The sequence below is a fragment of the Pelobates fuscus genome, chromosome 10, assembly GCF_036172605.1.
Source record: "Pelobates fuscus isolate aPelFus1 chromosome 10, aPelFus1.pri, whole genome shotgun sequence".
Taxonomy (NCBI): Eukaryota; Metazoa; Chordata; class Amphibia; order Anura; family Pelobatidae; genus Pelobates; species Pelobates fuscus.
The window spans coordinates 150,168,383-150,195,442 of NC_086326.1; the positions used below are offsets into that span (position 1 = coordinate 150,168,383).

Here is a 27,060-nt window from a genome sequence, read left to right on the forward strand (position 1 = left end):
TACTGGCAATCATAAATGCATTGCTTTCAGTCAGGTTGGGTTCATTGTGCTGGATGACAGCGTCACTGTGCTGCCAGATCTATTATAACTGAATGAAGCCAGAGTCAGGAAATCCAGGAGGTCAGAAAAACGTCTGAGTGCGGTGTATCGGTCTGAGTGCGGTGTATCGGTCTGAGTGCGGTGTATCGGTCAGCGTGCGGTGTATCGGTCTGTGTGCGGTGTATCGGTCTGAGTGCGGTGTATCGGTCTGAGTGCGGTGTATCGGTCTGAGTGCGGTGTATCGGTCTGAGTGCGGTGTATCGGTCTGAGTGCGGTGTATCGGTCAGCGTGCGGTGTATCGGTCTGAGTGCGGTGTATCGGTCTGAGTGCGGTGTATCGGTCTGAGTGCGGTGTATCGGTCGGCGTGCGGTGTATCGGTCTGAGTGCGGTGTATCGGTCTGAGTGCGGTGTATCGGTCTGAGTGCGGTGTATCGGTCTGAGTGCGGTGTATCGGTCGGCGTGCGGTGTATCGGTCTGAGTGCGGTGTATCGTCTGAGTGCGGTGTATCGGTCTGAGTGCGGTGTATCGGTCTGAGTGCGGTGTATCGGTCAGCGTGCGGTGTATCGGTCTGAGTGCGGTGTATCGGTCGGCGTGCAGTGTATCGGTCGGCGTGCGGTGTATCGGTCTGAGTGCGGTGTATCGGTCGGCGTTCGGCTTATCGGTCTGAGTGCGGTGTGTCGGTCAGCGTGCGGTGTGTCGGTCAGCGTGCGGTGTATCGGTCTGAGTGCGGTGTATCGGTCGGCGTGCAGTGTATCGGTCTGAGTGCGGTGTATCGGTCTGAGTGCGGTGTATCGGTCTGAGTGCGGTGTACCGGTCTGAGTGCGGTGTACCGGTCTGAGTGCGGTGTACCGGTCTGAGTGCGGTGTATCGGTCTGAGTGCGGTGTATCGGTCTGAGTGCGGTGTATCGGTCAGCGTGCGGTGTATCGGTCAGCGTGCGGTGTATCGGTCTGAGTGCGGTGTATCGGTCTGAGTGCGGTGTATCGGTCTGAGTGCGGTGTATCGGTCAGCGTGCGGTGTATTGGTCGGAGTGCGGTGTATCGGGAGCAGTTTGTGTCCGGTGTATATCTAAATATCATCTATTGAAGGCTCTTTAATGTGCTTTATGTAAAGCACTGATTTCTCAATCAACTGTTTAAATGGAGCAGTTAGGCATGTGCATGGGTAAAATTTTCGGTTAGGTTCGGTTCGTCATTCCGAAATTGTGGATTTTCGTAATTCGGGACTTCGGCACTTCAAGACTTCGGAACTTCGGCATTTCGGGACTTCGGCACTTCTATTGCAGCCGCTTAGTAGATAACTCCCTACTCCCTAATTGTATTAGGGAGTTATCTACCAAAAGGCTGAAAGACCTAAATTGGTCTTTCAGCCCCATTTACTAATACTAAGTAAAAATTACTTAGTATTAGTAAATATTGCCCCTACTCGCTATACCGCGAGTAGGGGCATGTCTAGTAAACAGTGAGCAGCCTGTGGCTGCTCACTGTTTAAAAATAAAAATAAAAATTGGGTCCCCCCTTCCTAAACTAAAGGGGGGACCTATTGCCCCCCCGGCCCTAAAGTAAAATGATGGGGGGGACCTAATGTCCTGGCCCCCTGATTGGATGGCTTGAACCCACCAATCAGAGTGCTCTGAGCCCAATTGCAGGGCGGGGCAAGGCTTTATAAGCCTTCCCCCGCCCTGCAGAGCTCAGTCTGCGCGGAGCCCTCGCTGGGTGAAGATGCGTCGGTTATTATGTTTTTTTATTTGGCCTTTTTTGGGTCTGAAAAAAGAAGATTTTAGAAGAAAGAAAACATCGAATGGTAAGTTTTTTTTTTTTTTTTTTACAGGTACTTAGTTAAAGGTCCCCCTTCATTATTTTTAGGAGGAGGGGGGTAGGTAGGGAAATATTTTTTTTTGGGGGGGGGAGGGGGTGACTAGGGGTTTGGGGACTAACTTTTTTTTAGGGCCCTCACCCGCCACTCAGGGGTGGGGGCCGGGGGGGAGGACAATAGGTCCCCCCCATTGGTATTTAGGGCCCCCACCCGCCGCTCAGGGGTGGGGGCCGGGGGGAGGACATTAGGTCCCCCCCTTATTCCAATTTAGGGCCCCCACCCGCCGCTCAGGGGTGGGGGACAGAGGGGAGGACATTAGGTACCCCCCTTATTAGTATTTAGGGCCCCCACCCACCACTCAGGGGTGGGGGCCAGGGGGGAGAACATTAGGTCCCCACCCCTTATTAGTATTTATTAGTATTTAGGGCCCCCACCCACCGATCAGAGGTGGGGGCCAAGGGGGAGGACATTAGGTCCCCCACCCCCTTTTTTTTACTGTAGGGCCTCCACCCACCGCTCAGGGGTGGGGGCAGGGAGAAGGACATTAGGTCCCCCCTTATTAGTATTTTGGGCCCCCACCCACCGCTCAGGGGTGGGGGCCAGGTTGGAGGACATTAGGTCCCCCCCTTATTATAATTTAGGGCCCCCATCCGCCGCTCACGGGTGGGGGCCGGGGGGAGGCAATAGGTCCTTTTTTTTTTTTTTTTTTTTACAGTGAGCAGCCACAGACCAATTTAGGTCTTTCAGCCTTTTAGTAGATAGCTCCCTAATACCGTGGGAATTAGGGAGTTATCTACTTATTCATTCCTGTCATTACATTGACTGGCCAAGTAACTTACATTTTATATGAATGTATGTTACTTGATTGTTGTAAGTGTGGCAAATGCTTACAGCTGAATCCTGGCTATATTTGTATACTTTTTATTTAAAATTGTATACAGTGTAACATTCTTCTTCTTTCACTGGGTAAGTATATTAGTACTTAGGCAATACTGTGCTCCGGAACTTTGGCACTTTGACACTTCGGAAATTTTGGAACTTCGGGACCTTGGCAATTTCGGACATTGGGAAGTACCCAAATGTCCGAATTACCCGAAATTCGTCCGAATTCATATTCGGACCGAAACGAATTGCACATGTCTAGGAGCAATGAATGACACTTGTTTGGGGTTTTTTCTTTTGCAGTGAGAGATAAAAGTTACTATCCTCTACTTAATAAATCATTGTTAATTAATCGTATAAAGCAAAAATGTCTGAAAATGCAAAGTGAAAAAATTATAATAAAATAGACTTTTACAGATGCAGATAGCTTCCAGCTGTGATTAATCCATTTTGCGATTGAGAATGCATGACTTAACTATTGTTTGATATCTGAAATCTCCCTCTTTTCCTGCAGAGTGGAGTTTGTTAGAGAGCTGCATCACACCCGACAAGGTCAGCCATCTCCAGAAAGACAGAGTCCAGTGTTTTGTGATAGCAAGCTGGTGATTCCTGAATAACAAACTAAAAGGCTGTTGGATAAGGAGATGGAGAACCAGCCGAACAGACAGGTAAGGGGGAAATTTACAGAAATTTCAAAAATTGATCCCAAAATTTTTAATCATTTAAACAGCTTAATCAGCAGGAGTATGTGTGTGCACGTGAAGATTTAACCCGCACGGACATTGGCCATAATGGACAACTCCCAACTCAAAGCTGTTTTTAAAATATTTAAATAAAACATTTTTTTTAAATGTAATGTATATAAAAAATAAAACTAATGAGACAAATGTATCCCTATCGTGGGTCAAACGGTTTGAAAACCGACATTTAGTCTATATGGTTTTCTCTGCTTCTGTGTAAGGAAGATCACAGAGGCTGTTGGTTTACAAAAAACTGTCTGTCATATGGTACATGTATATGGCTGAAGGATCCTGTCATATACAAAAGGATCAAAGGATTAGTATGTAAAAATAATTTTGAGAGTAGAGGTGACAGTTGCCCTTTAAATATTGCCAAGCGCCTGGGGATAGGCCGAGAGCAACAGTTGGAGGTCTCCGCCTATCATTGGCCTCCCATTGAGAGAAATGGTACACACGATTTCTCTTGATACTGTGAAACACTCTGCTTGTAACTTAACTGCCTTGTAACGGACCGTTTTGCACACAAGAGGTTAAAAACCGTTTAGGCGATATTCCCTTTTCAGATGCACAGACAGCTACTGCAATCACCAATCTCCCGAACTGCAAACGACACGAATCCTCCAACTCCCGAACAGGAAAAGCATACAATCAGCTTACACTCCTGGCAATCAGCATACAATCCAATTCCCCCCAAGAACGAGACGACACTTCGTTTGAGGGTCAAGCAGAACTCATTTACTGAAGCTTCCTGCCCGGCTTTTATGCAGGTCTTCCACCTGGTGGACACTCCTGTAGGGGACCAGATGGAAGACTGGGAAACATATTGGACACTGACCAATCACGGACATACACCTTTAAACACTCCCACAATTACATCACAATCCTTCCTCTCTATCCTGGAGATAATTGGGACGTAATCCAATTATCTCACAGGACAGAGGCAAAACTCCATTGAGCACATGTTAGTAAAAAGACACAAAAATACCCAATGTTACAAATAATGAATAAAACACATACATTCTACATATCCCCAGATAGCTTAGATCTAAGCGCACATTATTACCGAATGGCGCTCAGATCACATGCATACAGTTCAATCGCCACGGAGCCAAAGTCTTTCCCATAGTCTTTCGTTACCCGAATAGGCTCCATGGCATAGCTATCTGGGGTGATGCTGTTCATACGGTTAAACTACCGAATGAACAGGCATTCGGTTACACTACCGAATGCAGAGGTAAGGCGGCTGGCAGCTCAGCGGTGTTCGCGCAAATAAGTGTCCGTTTCTAGTTCCATAGTTTGGGCGCTGAACACCGCTGGCCATTCGGGAGTTAAATTGGCCGCTGCCACGTGTTCGGCAAACGAACAAAGGCCACCCAGCGTTCATCAATTAAGCTGCGGTTAACCGCAGCTTCTGAGCGGTCAATTGACGGCACACTCCAGTTCCCAGGTGGTCCATCGTTCAATACTTTGTTCGGTAGATTGAATCTACCGAACACCCCGGCAGAAAGGCACGAATAAGCCTTTCAGCAGGGTAAATAAAAGGTTTTAACTGCCGGGCCATAGTCTAAAGGGAGCAGGCGAGCAACCAGGCTCCTCCAGTGCACAGTGGTGAGGTTGGTTCCGCCACATGCCTGTTCAGTATGACTTGCTCCTGCAATAATGATACCGGAGAAACTGACGGAAGCCAAGCACAGAGAGATGGACACAGGTTTCTTCAGGAAGGAAGAGATTCTTTATTCGGTTCACCGATCGGGACTCGGAGGGACTAATGTCACCAAAATACAACAAGTTCTGAGCCCCGGACAATAGTGCAGGCTCCTTATATAGGCACATAACTCCTCCCATATTAATCTCCACCCGCACATTCTCTTGACCAATCAATACAAATAAGAATTAACTTCCTGCTTGACCGCATGGCCTGTCCAGCACAATGGAGGAGGGGAATACTACATCCTGTATTCTTGCACATGCTCCGTACACTACTGATCATATCTTGCCACGTGCAACCAACTGATCGATACGTCAGCATATGCACGTACACATGCCACGTGGTAATCTCGGCCTACTAAATTTATTTTTACCGAGATTCCACCACATTCCCCCCTTTGATGCCTCGTGATATTTCACAATTACTAGAGGCATCACTTAACCTTGGTTTGCATACACCGCAAGTTACCATGAACCAGACCAGACTTGTCTATGATGTGAATCTTCAACACTCATCTTCCTGCATTGGTTCTCCCTGATCTAGAGCCTTATATTTATAAATTGCCATTATCTGTGCAGCAGCCTTCCTCTCTGCTATATTTTCTATCAGGCTTTGCACAGACCTAACTACTAAGGGTATAAGACATGGCAGGAGTAGACATTACATTAAAATCAGTAGGACGCCACCTACCAATGCCTTAAGCCCTCCAAACTGCTCATACCAGTTACCAAACTAACTACTTGGATTGTACCCTTTCCATACCTGAGTAGGCACATGCGCTAGTTTAACCATATGGCTAGTAAGCTCAGCTATTGCTTGCCCTTCGTCATCTATTTGAAGACAGCAATTGCTCAGGTTAAACTTCCCACATACACCTCCCTCTACTGCCAATAGGTAATCCAAGGCTAATCTATTTTGGTATACTGCTGTCCTCATCCTGGTATTATGCTTCGCTAGAAGATTGAGCGCTTGTGAGGTCTCATTAGTAATAATCTCAACCACCGCCTGTAACCTTATAATGCGGTTGAGCATATAAATTGGGGTTCTATAACCAAAGGTACCATCCTCTGCCCACGTGGCTGGCCCATAGTAATCTATAATACGCTGGGGAGGCCATTCATCATCTTCCCAGGCACCTATCTCTATGGGTCCCCTTTTCTTCCTATGATTCACATCATAGACTTTAACACCTAAAGTCTCACCTGTTTCGATAGGTAACAAGAAGAAGGATGGTTTGAGCATACCCAACACACATGCCCCTTCCCAGTCCTGTGGCAACTCCGAATAGGCTTTCTTACCACAGATCCAGTACAAATGTGCTGGGGCTCTCCAATTAGATGTGATGGATAGATCAAACCACACATCCTTTAAATTGGCGTATCTAGCAAACGGGTTAGATGGTTCTGAGACATTTGAAGCCGACCACCAAGTTGTATTCTTTGTATCATCATCATAAGCTTTTTGCCCTAGACAAGTTAACTCTCCTATAGAAGTATTATACATCATTCCTTTCCTCGCTATGCAAACATAACCTATGATGGAGGTCTTTAATCTCCACTCAGATTTACCTCTAACACTCATTTGATAATCGGCTTGTGAAGATATTAATTGTTCAACTGCCTCAGAACCGGACATTACCTCCTTTGCTTCCTAATGCCATTGGTCTCCCATGTTAGTACCTCCACACACATAGCAGTTGGTAACATTAAGACTACCGGCAATACTTTCAGCTAAATCAATGAACAGGTTTTTAGCATTATGGGGGATCTTATTATCTATACTCATTTCTTCATAGAAGGAATGATATACCTGATGAGTCTGGGAGGTTACCGTATCAGTCTCTATCCCTATAAACAATACTGTCCCAGGGTCTAAACCCGTCCCATATATTTGAAACCCAAATAAATTACCATATTTATCTAAGAACTTGTCGGGGTTATTTATAAGTATATGGACTGGATTGCATTCCATAGACTTACAGTATGGATTGGTAGGCAACTTAGTCACAATCATGTCCTTGTCTGCTGTCTGTCCCCAAGTTGCCCACCCCACACAAGACCAATATGGGCAAAAGTTATAATCTCTATTTGGGCATCTAGGACTCACATAGTTATTTTTACTACTGGGACAAATATATTTATCGTTAGACCCATACGTTCTCTCCCATCTAAGATCCCCACATACATTCCACGGCTTTCTACCACTTGATATCGCCTTACACGCATCAAATAGCAGAACACCTGAAGAATATACGGATTCTAATACCGTTTTGTTAATTAGGGTCCCCTGTCAGTCACTCTGGACTGAAGCACTTAGGTTCTCCTACTCCTAAATGGCACACACTATAGTCTATATTTAAGTATCTACATCTTGATACATCTCCTTTACACTCGTATTGCGAATGCCAAATTAGGGTCTGGGAAATATGGTTACCTGTTCTTGTAGTCTTAATGCATACCTCACAGCTAGGAGTGTCAGTACCTCTACCTTCCTGAATATAAAAATACACATATAAAAACATTATTAAAAACACATCTTTCGTCGTCATCCTCAGTCTTCGTCCGTGCGAAGGCACCTCAGCTTCCAGGATGTAAGGGCTGCAGGGAATGGAGTTCTGCTCGTCTTCACAGGGGTCCCTTCGAGACTTTTCCTGACTTATACACTATACGTCGGTGAGCGGACAGGCTTTATTATGGCCTTCTCACTCACTTACCAATCTCTGAAACAATAAAATTTGTAATCCACAAGGTTCCTCGTCACTCCGACTGAGTCGTGCGCTTTAACCGGATCTTGCAGGGATTCTCTGGATCTGCTGTAGCTTGCCAAGAATCGACTGCTGCTGGTTTAACCCTGGAGTGGTGTATCCACTGAGTCACTTCGGCCACTTTTATCGCTGTAGGGGTAGACAAAAGAACAACATAAGGACCTCTCCACTTGGGCCCTAACGGTACATTATTCCACTCTTTAATCCACACTTGGTCTCCGGGATGGTAACTATGAACAGGGGGATAAATATTCACAGGTAATCTATCTTGTACCCATTTCTGTACCTCCTCCATAGTCTTACCCAACTCTACAACCTGCTGCCGGGTAATTCCTTCTCCCAACTGACTCAAATCCCCCCTTAAGTTACCAAGTACGGGAGGTGGTCGCCCATACATGATTTCAAAAGGAGAGAGGCCCATCCTTCTGGTAGGTGTACTGCGGATTCGCAATAGAGCTATGGGCAAGAGAACGTTCCACTTAAGTTGGGTTTCCTGACACATTTTAGCCAACTGGTTCTTAATAGTTCTATTCATTCTCTCTACCTTACCAGAACTCTGGGGTCTATATGCCGTATGAAGCCTCCACTTTATACCAAGCATATGAGTCAGTTGTTGTAGGCACTGATGAACAAAAGCTGGACCACTGTCCGATCCTATAGAGCAGGGTAGTCCATATCGGGGTATTATTTCTCGTAACAGGAATCTCACAACTTCTCCTGCTTTCTCTGTACGAGTAGGACATGCTTCTACCCAGCCTGAATAGGTGCACACAACTACCAGTAGGTAACGATGTCCACTGGATTTAGGCATTACTGTATAGTCAATTTGTAGATCGGACATGGGGAGTCCCCCCATAAACTGGACTCCTGGTGGCTTTACTGGTCCTTGCCTTGCATTATTTTTAGCACACGTTACGCATCTTCGTACAATGGCCTGAGTCAAGTTAGACAATCTTGGTATGTAGAAATGTTTTCTGAGAGATTCTTCTGTACTATCTCTCCCAGAATGTGTCCCGTTGTGATAGTTTTGGACAATTTCTACTGCTAGTGATGCTGGAATGACTATTCTTCCATCTTCTAACTGATACCATTTGTTCTCCAAATACTTTCCAGGTTCAGTCTTTAACCACTCCTCTTCTTGAGCTGTATAAACTGGAATCCATTGAGACAGTGGAGTTGGTATCAGAGCAGCTATATGCTCCACATATTCTTGTCTTCCTGATTCAGCGGCACGCTTAGCTGCATTATCTGCCATCCGATTTCCTTTAGTTACATCACCATCTCCTCTCAGATGCGCTCGACAATGTATAATACCGACTTCTTTCGGCTCCCACACTGCTTCCAATAGTTGTAGGATTTCAGCTGCGTACTTGATTTCTTTGCCTTCTGAATTCAATAGTCCTCTTTCTTTATACAAAGCTCCGTGGGCATGAGTGGTTAAAAACGCATACTTGGAGTCCGTATAGATGTTCACTCTTAAACCTTCAGCCAATTGTAACACTCGTGTCAGTGCTATCAATTCTGCCTTTTGTGCTGATGTTCCTTTTGCCAGTGGCCGAGCTTCTATCACCTTATCTATCGTTGTTACTGCATATCCTGCATAGCGGATCCCTTCTTTCACATAACTACTGCCGTCGGTGTAATATTGAACATCGGGGTTCTGGATGGGAAAATCACGAAGATCTGGTCTACTTGAAAATACTTCATCCATCACTTCCAAACAATCATGTTGACTTTCAGTAGGTTGTGGCAAAAGGGTAGCTGGATTTAAGGTATTAACAGTCTCTAAATGCACTCTTGGGTTTTCACACAACATTGCTTGATACTTGGTCATACGGCTGTTACTAAACCAATGATTTCCTTTGTAATCCAACAACGTCTGTACTGCATGTGGAACTCGTACATAAAGTTCTTGACCCAGAGTGAGTTTATCGGCTTCAGCTACTAGCAGGGCGGCTGCAGCTACGGCTCTTAGACAAGGTAGAAGTCCGATGGCCACTGCATCCAATTGCTTAGACATGTAGGCAACAGGTCTTTGCCATGATCCCAAGTACTGTGTCAATACTCCCACAGCCATTCTTCTTTGCTCATGTACAGACAGGTAGAATGGTCGTGTGTGATCAGGTAGACCTAATGCTGGGGCGCTCATCAAAGCCTTCTTCACATCTTCAAATGCCGTTTGCTGTTCTTGAGTCCATAAGAAGGGGTCGTGCTCTGTACCTTTGATAGCTGCGTACAGAGGTTTTGCCAGTATCGCGTAGCTGGGAATCCATATCCTACAGAAGCCTGCTGCCCCCAAGAATTCTCGCACTTGTCTTCTATTCTTGGGTATCGGTATTTGGCACACAGCTTCTTTTCTCTCTGGCCCCATAATTCTTTGACCTTCAGAGATATGGAATCCCAGATATTTGACAGTTGGCAAACACAACTGAGCCTTCTTTCTAGACACCTTGTATCCTGCCTTCCAGAGAATGTGTAGTAGATCGTGCGTTGCTTGCTGACATATTTCCTTCGTAACTGCTGCTATCAACAAGTCGTCTACATATTGTAACAATACACACTCTCCTGGGATGGACTCGAAATCCAGTAGATCTTGACTTAGAGCTGAACTGAATAGGGTAGGTGAATTTTTAAACCCTTGGGGCAGTCTTGTCCAGGTCATTTGGCGTTTTGAGCCCGTCACAGCGTTTTCCCATTGGAAAGCGAAGATACATTGGCTTTCTGCGGCAATTCGGAGGCAAAAGAAGGCATCTTTGAGGTCTAAAACTGTAAAATAGGTTGCCCCGCCCGGAATTAAAGCAAGTAGGTTATATGGATTGGGTACAACTGGATGTATGCTAACAACCGCATCATTGACTGCTCTCAAGTCCTGCACAGGGCGATACTCATCTGTACCGGGCTTTTGAACAGGCAGCAATGGGGTGTTCCAGGGGGAAGTACAGAATTTTAGGATACCATACCGTATGAACTTATCCAAATAGGATTGAATGTTCTTCTTAGCCTTCTGCGGGATGTGATATTGTCTTAGGCTCACTGGATAAACCCCAAGTTTTAGTTCGATTTTTAATAGGTGGAATATTGCGGGCCAGTCCTGGTGGGTTGTTCTCTGCCCAAACTCCTGGTATGTTGAATAAGGATTCATCACTCCTAGGGTTTTGGCTAGTCAACGCTGTATAAAGTCGCCACTCTTCTTCCTTTGGTACAGATAATGTCATAATACCTGAAGGTCCATTAAACTTTAAGGATGTTGTTCCATTTGGTAGGAACGTAATCTGCGCCTGTAATTTGGATAGCATATCACGTCCCAGCAATTGGACTGGACATTCAGGCATGTAAAGGAATTGATGTTTTACTACGTGGCCTCCCAATGTACAGAGTCGACTTTTAAGAACCGGTTTTGCAGCACTTCTTCCAGTTGCTCCTATTACAGTAATAGTTCTTCCAGATGGAGGAGCAACTAGGTTAGTCACCACCGAATGTTCAGCACCAGTGTCGATCATGCACGCACTCCTTTTTCCCCCTATTGATACATCGACCATAGGCTCTGCTCGACCAAGGGGGATGGAGCCCGGTCGGTATCAATAGTCCTCCATGACCGTGTCAGCCAATCCTACGAAGTCCCTACCTTCTCTATCGCGGGACCTTTGCGCTGCTGGATAGTACCTGTCTTCTCTTACACTTCCTCTGTTCCCATTACTTCCTCTATTACCATTGCTCCCTCTTGGGCCTCCTCTACCTCTCGCTCTGCCTCTAAAGTTTCCATAACCTGCCCTGGGTGGGTCTCTCTCGTACTGCTCTCTTTGCGGACACTCGCTTCTCCAATGCCCTTCTTCTCTGCAATACGCGCACTGATTCCTACTCAAGGGCTCCCTATTCCACCTACTGTCGCCTCTATCTGGGCCCCGTCTATCTATGCCTGCGATCGCTACCGCTAGCATATCAGCCTTTTTACGCATCTTGCGCTCTTCCTCTTTCTTGCTTTCTGACTCCCTATTCATATATACCTTATTCGCTACCTCCATTAGTTGGGTGATAGACATACCTGCAAACCCTTCTAACTTTTGTAGCTTGCGCTTAATATCTCCGTAAGCTTGGCTGACAAAGGCGGAGTTTACAATTCGGGAATTATCAGCGTCTTCCGGATTAAAGGGGGTATACAAGCGGTATGCCTCCAATAATCGGTCATAAAAGACACTGGGCGCTTCATCACTTTTCTGAATCACCTCAACTGTCTTCGACATATTAATGGCTTTCTTCCCTCCGGCTTTCATGCCATCAATTATAGCGTCTCTATAGGCTTTTAGTTGAACCATATCTGCGCCATTAACATTCCAGTCGGGATCGGTATTAGGATAATGTGTTGCGGCCCATGCTGCTGGATTAGCTTGATTTAAAGCACGGGCTTCATCCTCTAGCGCTTTAATGGCCGCTTGGTTAATCCTAGTCCTTTCCTCATTATTGAACAATGTCATTAATAACTGCTGGCAATCAGCCCATGTCGGATTATGTGTCTGAACTATCGAGGTGAACAGATCGGTCATAGCTTGTGGTTTCTCAGTGTACGAGGAATTGTGGGTCTTCCAATTCAAGAGATCGGTAGTCGTGAACGGGACATATACGAAGACTGGGTCAGCATATACCATTTGACCTGCGGCATCAAGATAGGCTGACCCAGGATTCAGACAAAGAGGCATCTGGTAATGTTTGGGTCGTTGGGTACCGGTCAGTTGTCGGGTTAGTATAGGGCTACGTGGAGGGGCGTCGGTTAGAGGTTCCGGTCGGGGGGTGGTAAGACATGAGGATGTGGAAGCTTGATTTTGGGGAAGGTCGGTGAATAGAATATTCCGAGCCGAGCTAGAAGAAGCTTGACCGGAAGTTTGAAGTGGCGCCGAATCAGGATAATGGGATCTAACGGGGGTTGGTTCCGGAAGGGGAGGTTTAGTACGACGGGGGGTGGATTCTGCACTGGAGGAGGAAGCGGAAGCGGATGGGGGCAATGGGGGAAGGGGTGTAGAACTTCCTGTACTCGTATCACTTCCTTCTACAGGGAAGTAAGGGGGCGGCAAAGGGATCTCGGACTCAGGGGGCGTGTCCAAAATGGGCCTAACCATAGTCCTAGTGGACAAACAAGTCCTGGCCACCATGAGGCGACATTGCTCCTCGTGGCATATCCGAATCCATCTTGGCGAGTCGTTTACGGCCTGTCTCCAACAATCAATATATGGAAACTGTCCGTAAAGTTCAGGCCTACCTGATACAGCCACGTGTACACGCTGTACCAGAGTTGGATCCAAACTGCCACGTGGCGGCCATGCCGCAACCAAAGTAGGCCACTCCCTAGTGCACAAAGTGACCAAACGTACAGGGGACATTTTAACCCCAAAATCACATGTTGTAAATCCCTTTTTAAAATTCTTTACCATACAACCTAAGGGATCCAAAATCGTCAACTCCGACGCGCCCATACTTATCAATGGAGCGTCGTTGACAACGAATACTATGCACACGTTCTATTCAACAGTCACACCCGTTTCTTCCGGCAACAGCACCTCGTGGTACAGTTACCAAGTGAAACGTACACAATAACCACTCAGGGAACTCCCGTACACACACAGCTGTTACACCAGTCACTAGATAATCAATATTATGCCCTTTGGCGAAACTATACAGTCACCCACGCTATAATTCTCTATATATGAATTACCCGTCTATAACACACCCCAGTAACATCGTCTTTTACAAATAGCGGTTACAGTACGGTTAGCATAGGTCAAAGCACAATTTAAGGTCACAATACAATTATTAGTGGTTATGGTGTTAAACATGCAATAAACGACAATGATTAGTACTTATATACAGTGTCAGTAAATATACAGGGTTATGGTACCGTGCACTATAATACAGCAACACACTATTAACACTCTCGCTAGACGGCTGAGCTCGCGCTATCTAACAAGATATACACTTTACTAACAATCTTTAACACATATACAATCCCAACTAAACTATTGGCCAGTACTTTGATGGACTACCTAAAACTATCTACATCCGTTTTGGTTAGCCACACTGCCCAAGCACCACATATAGCGAACTAGAGGGCAGAATTTACAACAGAACCCTTTTAGTCTTTCTACTCTATCAATAGTCTAGTGGGTTCCAAATTTACACGCCTTCCCACTTAGCCAAGATAGGTTGAGATCTAGCAAACGATAATGTACATCAGAGTCTGCTTAGTCTCCCGGTCCCTCCGACCTAGCGAACGAATTGTACATCCTAGAACGCTAGTCTAGACAAGACACCGGTGTCCGGCTAGGGCTATTTACACCAGAACCCCGCCTGACTCCAAACCAAATCAAAGAGCGTTCGATTGAGCGGTGCGCCTTCGCTCCTTCCCTCCGAGGGAGGGGGCAGATTCCATACACAGATTTAAACCCCTTATGGGCCTACCGCACAATCGGTATACCCCTAGTGGGTCCGCCGTCTAAAACAGCGGTCGTCTTACCTCCTCGTTCCTGAACCTGAGTTCACACTCATCGACGGGGACACCCCAGCACTTCTTACGTAGAGGCCGATGATCTCCTGGACAACAGACCAGTGGCGCCGAGACGAAGGGAGGTCCACGCAGAAGTTCAGGGGTGCAGCCGTAGAGAACGTGGGCAAAGATAGACCGTCTCACGCCTCTGCTTCTCAGCTACCGTTGAACGATGAGCTTCCCGGCCAATGCACCAAATGATACCGGAGAAACTGACGGAAGCGAAGCACAGAGAGATGGACACAGGTTTCTTCAGGAAGGAAGAGATTCTTTATTCGGTTCACCGATCGGGACTCAGAGGGACTAATGTTACCAAAATACAACAAGTTCTGAGCCCCGGACAATAGTGCAGGCTCCTTATATAGGCACATAACTCCTCCCATATTAAGCTCCGCCCGCACATTCTCTTGACCAATCAATACAAATAAGAATTAACTTCCTGCTTGACCGCATGGCCTGTCCAGCACAATGGAGGAGGGGAATACTACATCCTGTATTCTTGCACATGCTCCGTACACTACTGATCATATCTTGCCACGTGCAACCAACTGATCGATACGTCAGCATATGCACGTACACATGCCACGTGGTAATCTCGGCCTACTAAATTTATTTTTACCGAGATTCCACCACAATAAGACCTCACTCCACATATTATACCAAAAACAATAATACTAATGTGTATTACCAATGAACGCCACACACCCACTGCCAGAAAATCCCACTGCAGGGCTGATATGTGGGAATTTTAGCAATAATTGTGGGACAAAATATTAAAATAATATTTTACGAAAAATGTCTAATTGTATTGTTACTAATATTAATTGTTATTAATATGGATTTTGATATGAATATTAAAATGGCAATATTAATAATATGACCATGCCCACAATTTTGATTTAAAGAGATATCTACTATATTATCTCTGACCCTAAATTCTTGTAGTTGAGCTTCACTCACTCACCAGGCGCGGACCGCAGCAAAGGCTCCACGTGAGTTGCAGCGTGCAGGAGAATGCCTCTTGCTTGCATTTTGTTTGGTCCTATGCTGGCTGTTCCCCATGCTGCTGTTGGATCCCTTCAAGGTGTCAGAACCTTGGGAATCCATCTCAATATGTATGGGAGCAGCAGGGATGACTTGGCAATCCAACACAGCGTTCCGCCCAAATAGGGGCCACAGACGCCTACTCACCCAGAGTAGGCCATCCACTTATATAGGCCTACAGACCCCTTCTTGTGGGGCTCCCATTCCCTCTCCCCTGTTTAAACCCAGACCACCATGGGTTCTGGGCTCAGTTGGTTTGTGGACTCCTTTGCTTGCTTGCCTGGATAAAAATCACCCGTCTAATTAACTTTCTGTCTGCCTGATCCTGACTGGTTAACCTTCCGTTTGACTGATCTTGCCTAGAACCTTGTTTCAATGATTTAAGTTGTATCACTAGCTTCAATAAAGAAATTTGTATCATGAAGAAAGACCTAAGAGTGCCCTCTATCAAGGATCGATATATATATATATATACACACACATTGCAGAGGCTGTTTGTAGAGTTATGACTTGTAACATAGGAAATATTTTCTTACCTAGGGACAATGTGAGTTTGAGGGAGTTGTCGTTTACATCTCAGATGAGGAGTTGGTTTGTGTAAAAGAAGAAGAGGAGGATCTGATGACCCCTCCAATTATATCGGTGAATGAGGGAGAAGAAGAGCTTGACCTGTGTGTCCACCAAGGTAATTTTAAAAATTAGTTTAATTTTTTTTTATTTGATTTTGATTTTCTTTCTTTTTTTAATTCTTTATTTTTGGATGCATGAGTGAACATATCAGCTTATTTTGCCACAATAGCAGTGATAAGCTCGGTAATACAATGCTTCACAATTATGGCAGTTGAGAAATGCAATTTTTTTTAAAGTTTTTAGGTAATGAGTGGTAGCTGGTAGCGAAAAGCAGTACATATGTCAAGTATTACGGTTCACAAGTGATTAAGGCAAGCTATATACATTCACCTGAACATAAATATCACTGCGAGCGAGGATCATGTAACTGTTAAGCAAGCGGTGCACGTTTGTTAGGAGAGGGAAGCAAGGTTAGAAAAAAAAAAAACATTTAGGCTTGCCCGACTGACTAAACACGCTTAATAGTAAATTTACTATTTACAGGCTGTCTGGGTTCATGCTTCTGCGCTTAGTTCTGGTATGTTGAGTGTTCTAGCTTAATTCTATGTATGTTGAATGTGCAGATACTGGTTGAATTAGTCATAGTAAGTGTAAGCAGGAACATGAGTGTGTCAAGCTGGGAGGAACTATGCCTAGACTATATGCCTTATGCAGAGAGTTGGTAGCCACAGAGCCTAAAGCATACTGTCAATCAGGTGACCAATGTGTGTTGGAAAAGTCCACTGGAGCTTTGCCATTTATGTCTCCCTGTCCATCTGGTCTTGTGGCCTGGGACTTCTGGGGTGTATTGATTGTCAGATCTGCGGTGTTTGCTGGTGGTGGTCTGCTCCTCCACCCCCCTGACGCTTGGTGTCTGCTTCTGGTCGGACTCTCGAGGTTTCAACTTTGCGGGCTCCCCGCCCGGAAAGGCAGTCGTGGAACCAGGCTTGATCCGTGAGGGGGTAAGCAGGGGCTTTTTAGAGGGTCCGACGCTTGTCTGCAGGTTCGGGCTCCGTGGCCCGTGTATGCTGCTTGGTGTCCTGCGGGCAGAGCTGTTTGCAGGTAGATGCAGATGCTGTTTTTAGTCGCGTCGCCGCCATTTTGGCGCCCAGGCGTAGGATGTAGGGTACTAGGCGTGCTCGGAGGGTCAGTTAGGCGGTGGTTCCCTCCAGTGAGGACCGGGATATCCCCCCCGGTCCATGGGGGGGGAAGCAGGGGCCCGTGAGACATATCACTGGGCTATTGCGCGGCAGCCAGGTTCTGAAGCAGGACGGCGGCCGTCTGCCCCGCTCTCCACCCACATAGGCCGCAGACCCCCGAAGGCTTGCATCACCCCCTGGGGCTGCAAAACTCCTGATCTCGGGGACCGCAGTGCAAAAAATATATAGTATATATATATAAAGTGGATAGCGCACTGAAAACCCAAGAAAATATATCAGGGTATTTAACACAATATGAAAGATATACAATACATATACCCATAAAGCAGATCTTTGTCTTGATGTCTCTGAAAAGAGTAAAGCTTACATAGGGCAATATTGTACTGATAGGTATCCAGGTATCATATGTATATGTTTAAATGGTAGAAATTCCTACTCACATTTAAATGAGCCTGTATTCAAACTGGCTCAGGTATATAGACTTGAGTAGGATATGTGGGCCAAATCCTTTAGTGGATATGTTCCTCCCCAGTATGATAGAAATCAGAGAATAATGTTAGGAAAAAGTATTCAACATTTATTTTAAACTGAATAATAAAATCTTACATTTAAGAAGTACAGATTCAACACAACGCGTTTCGGCTAAATGCCTTCATCAGGTGCATAAAAGACATATCCCCCTTGCCCCTTCTTTTAAAGCCCACTTTCGCGGTAAAAATCTGTTAAGCCCCGCCCACATTCACTCCGTCGCGTCACTTCCGGTCATACGAACTTCCGGTTTCGGCTGTTCCGTCCTTATTATCCTTCCCTCCTTCTGGTATCCCAGGAAGTGTCCCACTTGATGAAAAAAGGTTCCCTCTTCATGTTTACTCATTTAGTCAATGCTCTGCAATTATAATACCGGAAGTGCTCCGGCGGCCATTTTTAAAGTGGTATACACATATAATGTGTATTGGCAAGGGAGACAGAGAAAGATATGTATAAAAAATTAAGTTTTCCAATAACAAATAAAATATAAACGTGATATATTAATACATATATTTAAGACTTATATTAAAAGGGTGTATTAAAAAAGATGTGCATATCCTCCACCATTATTTAAAAGGAGAAGACACAATCAAATATAGTTAAAAATTTCAAAGTCAATATTCATACCAAGAGGGGATAAAGTGTCTAGCTCAAATATCCACCTCATTTCTGTTTTATTAAAAAGTTTTATAAAATCTCCCCCCCTCCATGGTTTCTTAACTTTCTGTATGCCAATAAAATATAAATGCTTAGGATCCCCATTATGTTTTTCTGCAAAGTGTGCAGAAACAGAATGATTTAAAATTTTATTTTTAATATTTCTAATGTGCTCCCCTATTCTTGTTTTCAGTGGTCTGGTTGTTCTACCAACATATTGCAGTCCGCAACTGCATGAAAGGAGATAAATAACATTATTTATATTACATGTAATAAAAGAATCAATTTTATACGTTTTTTTAGTAGTATAAGATGTGAAACTGTTTGTCTTTTTGTTCTTAACTATGGTTTCTCTGCACGCTTGGCAAGTTCCACAGTTAAAAAAGCCTTTTAATTTAGAGCCTGAGAGGTCACCATCTGTCATTTCTTTAGTTATACAGCTTTTGGTTAAAATCTGTTTAAAATTCCGGGCTCCCCTATATATAATTTTAGGCTTCTTTCCAATAAATTGTTCTAAATCTTCATTTTGTTCTAAAATGTGCCAATGTTTATTTAAAATCTTTTTAAAAATACTACTCTGTGAATTGTAATTACATATAAAATTAATCTGTTTTTCCGGTGATTTGTTAGCTTTATCTTTGTACATTAAGAGGTCTTTCCTGGGTTGGTCCAGGATTTCTTTATATTGTTTGTCTACCTCTGAATTTTTGTATCCTTTCTCTAGGAACTGTTTTGTTAAAATGGCGGATTGTTCTTTAAAAATATTATCGTCTGTACAGTTCCGTCTTATTCTGGTGAATTGTCCTTTGGGTATGTTGGTTAGCCACGGGGAAAAATGGCAGCTATCCATATTGATATAACTGTTAATATCCACAGTCTTAAAATATGTACTAGTTTTTAAACATTCCTTGTCTACATAAATCTGTAGGTCTAGGAAGTTAACCTTTACCTGACTGATTTCCTGAGTTAAAACAATTCCCCAAGTGTTTGAATTTAGAAAACTGATAAAATTATCCAAAATGGCACGGCCTCCCTTCCAGATAAAAAAGATGTCATCAATGTACCTTTTGTAGAGGACCAAGTTTGCACCCCAGTCATGTCCAGAAAAAATAAAAGAATTCTCCCAATAGGACATAAAAAGATTGGCATAACTGGGTGCAAACTTGGTCCCCATGGCCGTGCCATTCTTCTGTAAATAAAAATCACCCTCAAACCAGAAAAAATTGTTACATAAAATTAATTCGATTCCCTTCATAATAAAATCTATTTGGTCCTGTTGGAAAAGCTGCGACTGCTCCAAAAAGAATTTTACAGCCTCACAGCCCTTTTCATGCTGGATGATGGTATACAGACTACTTACGTCACAAGTGACTAAGAAGTAGTCCTCATTCCATATAAAATCATTAAGGAGCTGGAGGAGATGCATGGTATCTTTTAAATATGATTTACCAGTGATGACTAATGGTTGTAATTGTAGGTCTATGTACTGTGACAGGGGAGATAGCAGCGAATCTACCCCTGCCACAATAGGTCGACCTGGAGGGTTTAGGGGATCTTTGTGCAATTTGGGTAATATATACATCACTGGAATTTTAGAAAATTTAAAATTCATGTATTTATATTCATTCTTATTTAAAATCCCTTTTTGGTAAGCTTCATCCAGGAATTTGCTTAATTCTTTTTTTATATTTGGTTCGGGGTTTCTTTTTAATTTACAATAGGTATTCGTATCATTTAGTTGTCTTTGGATTTCTCCAAGATACTGAGTCGTGTCCATCACAACTACCCCTCCCCCCTTATCCGCAGGTTTTATGACAATTTCTTTATACTTTTTGAGATTGTCTAAAGCTTTTTTTTCCTTCAAAGAGAGATTCTGTTGGAATTTATTAGGGGGTTTAATTTTTTTCAAATCAGTAAGACAAGCTTTTTCAAATGTTCGCATGCTATTTGTTTTTAAAAAATGTGGAAAAAATTCTGATTGGGGTTTTAAAGATGTGTGAATAAAAGTGTCTTCATTAGTTATTGAAACTTTATTGTCATTCAAAAAATATTTTTTTAGACATAATTTTCTTATGTATCTGTTTATGTCTAAGAAAGTCTCAAATTTATTTAAACCACAGGAGGGAGCAAATTTAAAACCCTTTCTTAAAATATTTAATTCGTCCTCTTCCAATTTTTTATTGGAGAGGTTGAATATTTTAATAGGTTCTATAGGCGTAATTACATCTCTCTTAACCTCCTTATTCTTCCTCCCTCCTCTCTTCCCTCGTTTGAGGAATCTCTCCTTCTCTTTAAAGGGGACCGTGTGATTCTTGGTTCCATTGTATCTTGATTCGGGGTCCCTAAAAAAACACCATCATTTCTGGCTGTTCTAAGTGGTTCAAACCTGTTTTTAGAGGCAAAAGAGTTGGGTTCCCACCTATTTTGATTATGCCTATTTTGATTCAAAAATCTACTGGAATTGAATCTTTCTCTTCGTGAGTTAGAATTGAATCTTTCTCTCTGAGGTTTGGCATATTTTTTGTGGTTATAGGGGGAAGGTGTCCTTCTCCTTCTAACTACTTCCGTCCATTCTTCTTGGCTGTTATCTTTAGGATGGGGTCTTTCTACCTCCCTATTTCCCCTTAATTGGAAGGGCATTCCTTCAGGTGGATTTTGGTGTCTTGTTTGGTAGTTAGAAGATTTTCTAATAGAGTGTTTGGAGGGGGTTCTTTTTTGTTTGTAATCTCTGGAAACAAATTGTTTGTTATTGTTTCTTTGAGGTATCTTGTGGATATTACCCCTTTTGTAGTCTTCACAATCTCGTCTATATTTCTTATGTTTAATTTTAAGTACATCTTGTTCTATTTTATCCAATTTTATACTAATCTCATTTGTAAGTTCTTCAAAATCTCTCGTCCCTACAAATGGATTTAATTTCTCCTTAAGATTTTTTATCCCTTCATCTATTCTTTTCAATGTCATAGTTCTACGATCAATAACAATTCTCATCATTGTGAAGGAAAATGATTCGAGAGCATTATCCCAGATATCAGTAAAGGTTGTATCTTCCTGATCAAAAGAGGGAAATTTGTAAAACCTCAGACCTCTGGGTGTGATCTCCTCTTTTATATATTTTTCTAAGGTATAGATCTCCCATTTTATTTTTAGTTCTCTAATCATTAGTTTTTCCAATTCACCACACATGATATCTAAATTGTCACTATATGTGATTTTAACAATTTCATTTGGATTATCTTCCTTTCCAAATTTCTCTTGCATACTCTCTGCCAATCTTTCTCTTTTTTCAAAGATGGCCATACTAGCTGCCTATTACCACACTGTGATTGAAAAGAGTCACTATACAGAAAAAAAGGGGGGTGGTGGTAAGGTGGCGCTATGATGTGCTGCTAAAACCACAGTGAAATCAACCACACAGTTTCACAGAAAAACACAAAGCAAAAAATATATAGTATATATATATAAAGTGGATAGCGCACTGAAAACCCAAGAAAATATATCAGGGTATTTAACACAATATGAAAGATATACAATACATATACCCATAAAGCAGATCTTTGTCTTGATGTCTCTGAAAAAAGTAAAGCTTACATAGGGCAATATTGTACTGATAGGTATCCAGGTATCATATGTATATGTTTAAATGGTAGAAATTCCTACTCACATTTAAATGAGCCTGTATTCAAACTTTTCATCTTTTTTAATACACCCTTTTAATATAAGTCTTAAATATATGTATTAATATATGTATTAATATATCACGTTTATATTTTATTTGTTATTGGAAAACTTAATTTTTTATACATATCTTTCTCTGTCTCCCTTGCCAATACACATTATATGTGTATACCACTTTAAAAATGGCCGCCGGAGCACTTCCGGTATTATAATTGCAGAGCATTGACTAAATGAGTAAACATGAAGAGGGAACCTTTTTTCATCAAGTGGGACACTTCCTGGGATACCAGAAGGAGGGAAGGATAATAAGGACGGAACAGCCGAAACCGGAAGTTCGTATGACCGGAAGTGACGCGACGGAGTGAATGTGGGCGGGGCTCAACGGATTTTTACCGCGAAAGTGGGCTTTAAAAGAAGGGGCAAGGGGGATATGTCTTTTATGCACCTGATGAAGGCATTTAGCCGAAACGCGTTGTGTTGAATCTGTACTTCTTAAATGTAAGATTTTATTATTCAGTTTAAAATAAATGTTGAATACTTTTTCCTAACATTATTCTCTGATTTCTATCATACTGGGGAGGAACATATCCACTAAAGGATTTGGCCCACATATCCTACTCAAGTCTATATACCTGAGCCAGTTTGAATACAGGCTCATTTAAATGTGAGTAGGAATTTCTACCATTTAAACATATACATATGATACCTGGATACCTATCAGTACAATATTGCCCTATGTAAGCTTTACTTTTTTCAGAGACATCAAGACAAAGATCTGCTTTATGGGTATATGTATTGTATATCTTTCATATTGTGTTAAATACCCTGATATATTTTCTTGGGTTTTCAGTGCGCTATCCACTTTATATATATATACTATATATTTTTTGCTTTGTGTTTTTCTGTGAAACTGTGTGGTTGATTTCACTGTGGTTTTAGCAGCACATCATAGCGCCACCTTACCACCACCCCCCTTTTTTTCTGTCGGGGACCGCAGTGTCAACGGCAAGCACCCGGACATGAGAGGTGGTCTCTTGGCTCTGGGTCAGGCCTTAAGCTTGGGTTTTTCCTCCAAAGTAGGCCAGATTCTGCAGGAGCCTCTCCAGCCCGCGACCGGTCAGCATGGCGGTCGGGCCCCGCCCCCCAAATTAGTTTATTTTCATATATAGTGAGGGATTTGGTTGGTTTAGAGAGTAGGTAAGTGTAGCGAAAGCCACTTCGCCACTGTGTTTTGGAGGGGGCTGCTTGCCCGCCTCTTACCCTGTGACTACGGTCCCTGGGCGATTTGGCCCTTTATGCATGGTATTTGGGCATACTGTGGGTTATTGGGCTGCCCCAGGATTATGGGCCTTCTCATCAGCCCATACGAAACTTAAACCCCATGGCGTTTGAACTGTGTTTGTGGCATCTGAGCGCTGTTTGGATATGTTGAGCGCTCAGATCCAAGCCATCTGGGGATGGGTTGAATGTGGGGGTTCTGTTTAGTATAACAGGAGTTATGTATTTTTATGTCTTTTGGTGGTTGCTGGTAACATGTGCTTAATGGAGGCTGTGTTTGTCCCTGGATATAATTAAATCAGCTTCTCCATTGTCTCCAGGATAGAGGATTCTGTGGAACTAGTTTGAGCTGGAAAAAAACATGCTTCCAGAAGGTCAAATGCACATTTGTACTAACTTTTGAACCCCTGGTCCAATTCGTATGATTTTTGAGTATGTTGTTCCCCTGAATGGATTGATTGTGAATATGTATTTATGCGAATGTGATGTATATTTTGTTATGAATGTTGTGTAAAAACTGTATTTTCCCTACCTATGATAATTGTATTTTCCTGTGTGTACAGATAATTAGTTTACAGGTAGAGGGGAGGGCTATGGGTGGGATGTAACTATTGTGTGATTGGTTAATGTACGTTACTGTGTGTGTCCCTCCCCTTCATGGGAGCACCTAAAAAAAAGGGCTGCAAACTAGCAGCCAGAGAGTTCTATTTTTACCCTCAACTTGAGTCCTGTCTCTTATTGGGGGAATCTGCTACAAGGGATTGCTATGCTAGGCATATTCCCTTGCTATAATCACTGAGCTCTTGTAAGAGCTTGTTCCTGCTTCGTTCTGAAGGGAGATAGCTGCAGCCTGCGGTGCTTATGGTGTCTGGTGGAGTGCTTGGAGTCCTCTGGAAGCGCTAGGAGCATCCATCAACGGAGGGTACTCGGTCGGAGTACACGGAGCTCCGTTACAGTAAGTCCAATAGATTCTATAAAATTTCAGACAAAATATTTTTGACATGGACCCAAAACCTATTAATGTTTGGTTTATCCTCTTACTTGCAGAATAAAGTACCTCTAACATGGGTTTTGCTTTTGCTGAGTGCATGTATGGCAGGTGTCTCCTCTGTGGATTATCAGATTTTCTGTCCAAATTGCATATCAGGGTAACAACTTTCAGCAGTTATGTCCCCAAGACGACACAAGTACCAGTTGAATTGACTTTAGAATAAATATATATAGAAATTTCTGAATAGCCTGCTCTCATCTTCTTTGAGACCTGAAACAATGGAAATGGTGAGGGCACACTACATAAAATTGCACATTACCCTTATTAGCACTCTTGTTTCAATTAAAATGCTTAAAGTCTCCTATAATTAACATAAAAGGAAAAAGCATATAGTGATACCGGAGAAACTGACGGAAGCCAAGCACAGAGAGATGGACACAGGTTTCTTCAGGAAGGAAGAGATTCTTTATTGGATCACCGATCGGGACTCAGAGGGACTAGCGTCACCAAAATACAGCAAAGTCTGAGTACTGAATACATAGAGTACATTCCTTATATAGCACTGTAGCTCCTCCCACAATTAACTACACCCACACATACCCTTAACCTATTTAATAAATAGAGTCTAAACTCATCCATCCGGTCTAACCACGTGGCTCATCTGATACAAAGGAGAGGGACGCGTAATTCCAGTTCTTACATTCCTGCACCTGGTCAGTACAGTGATAACAGTATCTTAGCTACGTGTAATTAACTAACTGATACTACAAACACATATACATACATATGCCTTGTGGCAATCTTAGCCTGCTAAACTTGTATTTTACTGGAATTACATCACATTCCCCCCTTTGATGCCTCTGATATTTCACAATTACTTGAGGCATCACTTAACCTTGGTTTGCATATACCTCAGGTTACCATGAACCAGACCAGACTTATCTTATGATGTGAATCTTTTAACACTCATCTTCCTGCATTGGTTCTCCTTGATCTAGAGCCTTATACTTATATATCGCCATTATCTGTGCAGCAGCCTTCCTCTCTGCTATACTTCCTATCAGGCTTTGCACAGACCTAACTACTAAGGGTATAAGACACGGTAGGAGTAGACACAACAGTAAAATCAGTAGGACTCCACCTACCACTGCCTTAAGCCCTCCAAACCACTCATACCAGCTACCAAACCAACTACTTGGATTGTACCCTTTCCATACCTGAGTAGGCACATGCACTAGTTTAACCATATGGCTAGTAAGCTCAGCTATTGCTTGCCCTTCGTCATCTATTTGAAGACAGCAATTGCTCAGGTTAAACTTCCCACATACACCTCCCTCTACTGCCAAAAGGTAATCCAAGGCTAATCTATTTTGGTACACTGCTGTCCTCATCCTGGTATTATGCTTCGCTAGAAGATTGAGTGCTTGTGAGGTCTCATTAGTAATAATCTCAACCACCGCCTGTAATCTTATAATACGGTTGAGCATATAAATTGGGGTTCTATAACCAAAGGTACCATCTTCTGCCCACGTGGCTGGCCCATAATAATCTATGATACGCTGGGGAGGCCATTCATTATCTTCCCAGGTGCCTATCTCTAAGGGTCCCCTTTTCTTCCTATGATTCACATCATACACTTTAACACCTAAAGTCTCACCTGTTTCAATCGGTAACAAGAAGAAGGATGGTTTGAGCATACCCAACACACATGCCCCTTCCCAGTCCTGTGGCAACTCCGAATAGGCTTTCTTACCACAGATCCAGTACAAATTTGCTGGGGCTCTCCAGGTAGATGTGATGGATAAATCAAACCACACATCCTTTAAACTGGCATATCTAGCAAACGGGTTAGATGGTTCTGAGACATTTGAAGCCGACCACCAAGTTGTATTTTTAGTATCATCATCATAAGCTTTTTGCCCTAGACAAGTTAATTCTCCTACAGAAGTATTATACATTATTCCTTTCCTTGCTATGCAAACATAACCTATGATGGAGGTCTTTAATCTCCACTCAGATTTACCTCTAACACTCAAATGATAATCGGCTTGTGTAGATATTAGTTGGTCAACTGCCTCAGAACCGGACATTACCTCCTTTGCTTCCCAAGGCCATTGGTCTCCCATGTTAGTACCTCCACACACATAGCAGTTGGTAACATTAAGACTACCGGCAATACTTTCAGCTAGGTCAATGAACAGGTTTTTAGCGTTATGGGGGATCTTATTATCTATACTCATCTCTTCATAAAAGGAATGGTATACTTGATGAGTCTGGGAGGATACCGTATCAGTCTCTATTCCTATAAACAATAATGTCCCAGGATCTAAACCCGTCCCGTATATCTGAAACCCAAATAAATTTCCATACTTATCTAGGAACTTGTCGGGGTTATTAATAAGTATATGGACTGGGTTGCATTCCATAGACTTACAATAAGGGCTAGTCGGCAACTTAGTCACTATCATGTCTTTATCTACTGTCTGTCCCCAAGTCGCCCACCCCACACAAGACCAATATGGACAAAAGTTATAGTCTTTATTTGGGCATCTAGGACTCACATATTTATTTTTACTACTGGGACAAATATATTTATCATTAGACCCATACGTCCTCTCCCATCTAAGATCCCCACAT

The 27,060-nt window shown here is 43.1% G+C and overlaps 1 protein-coding gene across 2 annotated transcripts in view; it reads left to right on the forward strand.

Annotated features, from left to right (window-relative positions):
- Positions 1-3,260: 3,260 nt before the first annotated feature.
- LOC134575266 (gastrula zinc finger protein XlCGF17.1-like) overlaps positions 3,261-27,060 on the forward strand; it is a 63,480-nt gene continuing 39,680 nt past the window's right edge. Inside the window, exons 1-2 of one of the 2 annotated variants that reach the window (XM_063434528.1) lie at positions 3,261-3,402; positions 16,063-16,207. In XM_063434528.1, the coding sequence (XP_063290598.1) occupies positions 3,379-3,402; positions 16,063-16,207 (169 nt within the window). In that variant the 5' untranslated portion in view covers positions 3,261-3,378. Of the gene's footprint in view, positions 3,403-16,062; positions 16,208-27,060 lie in introns of those variants that run through there. The other variant, XM_063434529.1, reaches the window with a different exon arrangement.